The sequence below is a fragment of the Humulus lupulus genome, chromosome 5 (genome assembly GCF_963169125.1).
Source record: "Humulus lupulus chromosome 5, drHumLupu1.1, whole genome shotgun sequence".
NCBI classification, from domain to species: Eukaryota; Viridiplantae; Streptophyta; class Magnoliopsida; order Rosales; family Cannabaceae; genus Humulus; species Humulus lupulus.
In genome coordinates this window covers 163,982,458-163,989,157 of record NC_084797.1, presented here as the reverse complement: position 1 = coordinate 163,989,157, position 6,700 = coordinate 163,982,458, and the positions used below count along the sequence as shown (strand labels likewise).

The window sequence follows — 6,700 nt, the reverse complement described above, 5'->3', positions numbered from 1 at the left end:
AGTGTGATTGGTTCATAATTCAAATATAACTTTAAGTTTTTAAATACTTATAATATAAATGAGTGCACATAATACTTAATTGATAGGATATTTTTAAAAAAATCCAAAACAAATTTTTGAAAATGAAATAACATTTACACTTAAAACTAAAAAAAATATTTTATCGTATTTTATAAATCCAAAACTATTAAGACTCAAACAAATGGGACCCTTTGTCAAAAAAAATGGGACCGATCTTTATTTAAGTTATAAAATGACAAACCAAATTAAGAATTTGAAAAGTAAAGATGTTATTTTCAAGTATTTTCGAATCAAATTAACAATTATTTTGAGTTATCAACCAAAAGCCTTCGAATATCCAATTTATGACAACTATTGGTACCATGCCACGTGAGGAGAGAGAGGATCTAGAGTTTATATTGGATATTGTAAGATTTCGTACAATTACCTTATCTACAACCAAACTCATGGATAGCCATACCAACTACCGAGAACAAGAAAACGTTAAACTAACTCTCTGCAAGTCTTGCGTTTCTATCCTTATTACCAATTACATGTAATTTTCACAGGAATCACCGCCATGATTAAAACTATAGGGAACAAGCTGTAAAACTAAAAGAGTCACTGAACAAATGTGCCAGAATTAGCTCTTTCCCCTTCACCTTCACCTTCACCTTCTTCTTCTTCAATTCACTTGACCAGCCAAAAGAAATTTCTCCAGGTTTTGACTTCTGTCTCAACAACTTCCTTCTTTTAAAGTTCTCTTACTTTTTGACTGAAGTGTCAGTGGGTTTTGTTACAAAAGTTCTTATATGCTATGCTTGTAGATGGTATTAAGCTAACATCAATGGCAACCATATTCTGTAATCTTAGCCTTGGTTCTGGCTTTGAGAAGCTAAATGAATTCCATCAAAGCCGAAGAATCTTCAAAAGGAAAGTGGGGTTTTTTGTTTCTTTCTGTCTTTGTTTTTATTTATTTATTTTCAACAAAATATTGTTCTGTGTTTGAGGTTGAATTTCGATTATTAGTTCCAAGACTAGCTAGGCATTAAGTTAAAAATATCTATGTTCACATATTATTCATGGTGAGTTGATAATGGTGGTATTTCATTTTCAACTGTGGATACTGGTAAAGAATTTTTTTTGGCACATATGTATAGAGCTTGAGCTATGAAAACAATTCCCTACTGATAACTCTGTCTTTACATAGAAATCCAATGGCCAACGAAAACTTGTTTAAATAGTTTATTTGGAAACCCACTCACTGTATTAGACAAATGCTCCCAGGAAATATCTTGATAGCTTTGCCTTTTCATTTCACACTCAACAATATTAGCAAAATGAAACTTTTTAGATATGGTTTGTTGTGCTCAAGAACAATTTAATAGCAGGAGATTGCAGTCAAATTTTCCATGCATGTGTTGAATGATTTAAAATAGATTAGTAAAACTCTAAAAACAATGACACCTGAACCATTGAATAACTAGACTGAAACATGATAGGAGTGAAGGCAATTGAATGATTTTCCTTGCTTGGGATGGATAATGAAGAGAAAGAAATGGATGTAAGGCCTAACTTTTGTAGAATAATTTGTAAACAAACATCTTTCAGGTCTTACTTGGACTCCAAAAGTTCTTCATGTTCTGATACTCAAAATCGTCTCCACAAGACTTGTAATAGACAATTGAAAGCAAAGCAGTGGAATCGTAGTTCACGGTCTTTTGTCAACAATCAGGAAGATCACTCCAAAACCCTTGTAGAAGAGGATATTTCTAAGGCAACCTTGATATGGAGGGCAATAAAGTTACCAATATACTCTGTTGCATTAGTTCCTCTCACGGTGAGTTTTTCAACACTAGTTGATTGTTCTATCAAGACCATTAAACTTTTTAAGTAGCCAATAATTATGATGTCAACCTTATGAATTGCATAGCTAATTGAGTCAATATCATTTGCTTGTTTGTCTTCCATTAGGCTTTTTTTGTCATTTCAATTTTAAATACACATTTTTTTGTCGAAGGATTTTTTTTTTATTTGTATATGTTTATTGTGACAGCACTATAACATGCTGAAAGGATAAATAGGTAGTGTTATACAGTCTACTTATATTCCAAAGGGCTGATGCTATTGCTAACCTTTAAAATAAGATGTTTTTAAAAAAGATGACTGCACAATCTCCTTGGGAGGGATATAACTTCCCTCTTTCTTATTGCTGAGAGATCCAATTCCTGAAAACTTGTTGACAGTAGCACATATATCACAAAAATTCTTCACGGAATTTTGTTCAGGATGTAAATTGTTATTACAATTTTTATCTCAGATACCTGACTGAATATTGAAGGCTGTAATAATTCTCAAACTAGCTCGCTCTCTAACCAATTCTAACATATAACTGAATCTATTATACATAACTAACTCTACTTATAACAAGATAATAAACTAATTAGCTCAGTAACTATCAATACAAATTCACACGTATGAGCCTCTGTCTTGTCTTTGAATGATGAGTAAACGAATGTAAGAATGTACAAGCTCAATATGCCCTTTTACTTTCATGTTTAATGAAAATATATTTTTCAGATATCTAGATGATGAAAACTCCTTCTTTTCATCACCAATTGACTTGAAATTAAATAGTCTATTCTGCTGTTTTTGTAAGTTATTGCACTACTGTGTATAAGCTTTTTTCACTACAATCTGAAGTGTAATAACAGGTAGGTAGTGCAGCTGCTCTTTTGCAGACGGGCCTATTTTCAGCTGGTCGTTATTTTCTTCTTTTTGTTTCCTCCGTTTTTATTATTGCATGGTTAAATTTAAGGTAAAATCGTACCTATTTTTCACTTGTTTTTGTTTTTCATTATTCTGAAGATGCCTAGCTGTTGTCGTGTCCATGTCTTGACGTTCATCTATTTACACAAGCTTCCTAGGACAATGGAGATATCACATCATCGGAGTGTTAATTCTCATACCTATAATTGTACAACTTAAGTGCAAGAATTGTGTTGAATTCCACCAAGTAAATGCATATGCAATAATTTATCAAAATAAAACTTAACTAAAAAAGAGGTTTATTTCCTTTGCAGTTATCTTAAGACAACATATAAACACTTAGCATAAATGGAGTACTCCCTATCCTGGTGATCAAAGTTTGTTAAGTCCTTATAAATTCCTTTTGTGTTGTCCATTGCAGCAATGATGTTTACGATTTCGATACAGGAGCAGACAAAAACAAAAAAGAGTCAGTTGTGAACCTCGTTGGCAGGTAAATTTCATCATCCTCTATTTAATGTGGTTAAGACCCTTTTTCTTTATGTATATTTTGTGTTGTTCAATTTGTAACCTTGATTTTTTTTATATAAATATATACTGGCCAATTGTGTGATTGAATGTGTTTGGTTAGCCGTACAGGAACCCTTGTAGCTGCCTACTTGTTACTTGCTCTGGGCTTCATTTTGCTAACCTGGACATCCATTCAGGCAGGAAGTAACCGTGCTATACTATTACTCACATGCGCAACCGCATGTGGCTATATATATCAGGTAAATAAAATGATTAATACATCTTAAAAAAAATCTTGAAACATTAGTATGTATCTTCTGTTTTCAGCTCTAGCACAACATGCTTCTTAGATCGTGTGTTTCTGAAATGGAATGGATTATTAGATGTGAGTGGTATAAGACCTAATCTAGCTATAGGATCAATCACATCAACCTTTTGATCCACGTGAACTGTTGAATCTTTATGAGAACAAAAGTTCCTGCAAATTTCTCCTCCTGAAACCATTTTGGTCAACCATGAGTGTCTTAAAACACTGTCACGTGTTGTAGTGGCTCACTAATACTATTTCTGGAACTTTAGTGCCAAAAATTATCATGCTTTGTTACTTCCTCCCATTACCTTTGGTGAAAGGTGATCAGAACAGGTTAATAACACCAAGTAGATAAGTTTGCGTGTGCTCACATTCTCAGTTATATTAATTAGATAAAGCTTGCTTGGTGTATGTGATCACATTATTCTTTACAGTTATGATTGTTTTAATGGTGGCTGCAGTGTCCACCATTCCGATTAAGTTATCAAGGACTGGGAGAGCCTTTGTGTTTTGCAGCGTTTGGGCCATTTGCTACTTCAGCCTTTTACTTGCTTCAGGGCCCTACAAGGTTGTGTCACTTGAACAACCTTAGTATCGTAGTGTAGGATTTCAATTTCATTGCAGTGTTATAATTGGTTTTTTTCTTTCTTGACAGTGACATTAGTCATCCATTAATTTTATCATCATCATTCCTTGTTGGGATCACAACAACATTAATCCTCTTTTGTAGTCATTTTCATCAGGTAGTCTTAAAATTACATTCACAATAATTCTGACTTTATCCTTTCTCATGAAGTGTGCGAGCTAACATTAATCAACTTGTACCAACTCAGATTGAAGGAGACAAGGCTGTTGGGAAGATGTCTCCGCTGGTGAATTTACTTTGCACTTTCAACAGAAAAAAAAAGAACTTAGTTGAGCTTTAGTTATTAACAACTGACATATATGTTTCATTTTCATTTCTATAAATGTGCAGGTTAGGATTGGAACCGAAAGAGGTGCAAAGGTAGTCAAGCTGGCAACCATCGCACTTTATGTTCTTCCACTCGCTCTTGGTCTATGTAGAGTTCTCCCTTTTACTTGCATTGTAAGTAATTAAGCCATGATCAATTATTTTTAGTTATTGTCTCTTCAACCATTTTTGAAGTCTTATCATGGTTCTTTCCAGCTCCTCTGTGCCCTGACCTTACCCTTAGCAAAAATAGTGGTTAGCTATGTTGAAGAAAACCACAAGGTGAGTATTTTAAATTATGAAGTCATTTGTTTCAAATCTCTTTTGGTTGTAATTGTTCCATTCTCTCTTTGGCAGGGTAATATGATTAGATTATCTTTACTTGAAAACAGCTAAGTGATACAGTGACACCATATGACTAATTAAATTAGCTTAGAAACTATAATCAAAGGAGCACTTCTAAACCTAGGACAAACGCTGTTAGAAAGTGGAATTGAAGTTGCAACTTGTCATGAGGCCATTTATGACTCGATAATTATACATTTGTTGCTTTTAATCTTAGTTTATACTCTTTCAGTTACCAATACAAAATTCACATTGTCACAAGGTAGTTCATAATCCTGTAACATGTAATTTGTACATTTTTTTACCAGGGCATTATTTATTATAGATATTGAATCTAAAACCACCTAATTTTGTATCCTAAACCCTTTTGACTTTGCTGATGAAAATGTCACTTGGCAGGACAATGATAAGATTTTCATGGCAAAGTATTACTGCGTGAGACTTCATGCACTATTTGGGGCTGCATTGGCTGCTGGACTTGTATTGGCTAGAATGCTTCCTAAAAGATACATCCCAACAATTCTATCAGCATAAATAAGAGTTTTATGTGTAAACATTTTGTCTTTCTATTGATTGATTAGCAAACAAAATAAGATCATAATATATGCAGGCAAGGTGCATAGTTGAAATAATACATTGAAAGCTTCACTCGATTAAGTAAAATTACCAAGTTCAAGACTTGGATTCAATTACAACTAGGATGAAATCACATTAAATATAAATCCAATCAAGAAAAATGTACAACCGTTTATACATTGTTCCGTAATGAACACCTACTCCAGGGGATCTTGTCTAGTTAAAGCAAATAAACTAAGAACGATTACACGTTAATACAAAATAATCACAAAAGAAAAACTTAAAACTCCCTTTTAATATGTTCTTCCATTCATGTAGTACAAGCAACTTTTATCAATGGAAACCTTCACAATCTTGAGCATCCCACTCAACTGAAATCTCTCCAGTGAAAATGCTCAGTCCTTATAACTTTCAATCTTGAGCTCCCTATAAGTTTTTTCTTAAAATCCCCTCAAGAATGCATGGTGTATCCCACTATATCATCCAAGACTAATCTTGGTAGTTAGAGCTGTTATATAGTTGTGTTATAATAATCCAAGAGTCTTGGATCGGCTGTTATAAACCGTTACTTGTAATAGTCTCTTATTGGATATACCGAGCTCACTTTTATTCAGAGAGTTTCTCACCATTTCTATTACTTTTTTTCTTTAATTTTCACTCAATACAAAACAAAACAGACACGTACAACATCCATGTTAAATTTTGTGGTCAAAAGAAATTGCTGATTTTTTTTAAAGACATAATATTATTAAAGAGAAAAATAAAGAAGGAAAAGATATTGTTGTATTCCTTGAAAAAAAAAGAGTTCTGTACAATTCAATATATATAGACAAAGGATAAAGGGACCACGATCCACGTGCCCTTAGTACAGATAAAACAAATATATTAATGCAAAAAAAAGAGGCTACTAATTATATTGTTTAACATCCCCCCTCAAACTCATTGGGCGTGGTAGCACATTGAGTTTGGTACGAAGAGCATGAAAACGATGAGATGCCAGCGGCTTCGTAAGACAATCGGCAAGTTGTTCATCAGATGGAGTGTAGGATAGGCTGAGCATTTTGTTAAGTACACGATCACGAATGAAGTGACAGTCCAATTCGACATGTTTAGTTCGAGCATGTAGGACAGGGTTGGATGCCAAATGTAAGGTACTAATGTTGTCACAGTGAAGAATAGGAGGGTGAGACAACGGCATTCCCAACTCAGACAGAAGAGACTGAATCCAGGAAACTTCA

General features: G+C 33.6%; 1 protein-coding gene across 2 annotated transcripts; it reads left to right on the top strand.

The window, feature by feature from the left end:
* The first annotated feature begins 467 nt into the window (after nt 1-467).
* LOC133777815 (2-carboxy-1,4-naphthoquinone phytyltransferase, chloroplastic) lies at nt 468-5,520 on the top strand. Of its 2 annotated transcripts, XM_062217563.1 has the most exons (11): nt 470-721; nt 828-1,840; nt 2,715-2,818; nt 3,191-3,262; nt 3,401-3,539; nt 4,051-4,157; nt 4,245-4,332; nt 4,423-4,461; nt 4,566-4,676; nt 4,758-4,823; nt 5,286-5,520. In XM_062217563.1, the coding sequence occupies exons 2-11, from the start codon at nt 1,538-1,540 to the stop codon at nt 5,418-5,420; spliced, it is 1,164 nt and encodes a 387-aa protein (XP_062073547.1). In that variant the 5' UTR covers nt 470-721; nt 828-1,537; the 3' UTR covers nt 5,421-5,520. The 2 variants fall into 2 exon arrangements, with proteins under 2 accessions (XP_062073548.1, XP_062073547.1); XM_062217564.1 differs by lacking the exon at nt 4,245-4,332 and having other exon boundaries at nt 468-721; nt 4,386-4,461.
* The last annotated feature ends 1,180 nt before the right edge of the window (nt 5,521-6,700 follow it).

Excerpts from the sequence above, each read along its gene's own strand:
- LOC133777815 (XM_062217563.1), top strand. The coding sequence starts at position 1,538 with ATGGATAATGAAGAGAAAGAAATGGATGTAAGGCCTAACTTTTGTAGA. Across the intron at positions 4,462-4,565 it reads TTGGGAAGATGTCTCCGCTG|GTTAGGATTGGAACCGAAAG; the intron begins GTGAATTTACTT and ends ATAAATGTGCAG. Across the intron at positions 4,824-5,285 it reads ATGTTGAAGAAAACCACAAG|GACAATGATAAGATTTTCAT; the intron begins GTGAGTATTTTA and ends GTCACTTGGCAG.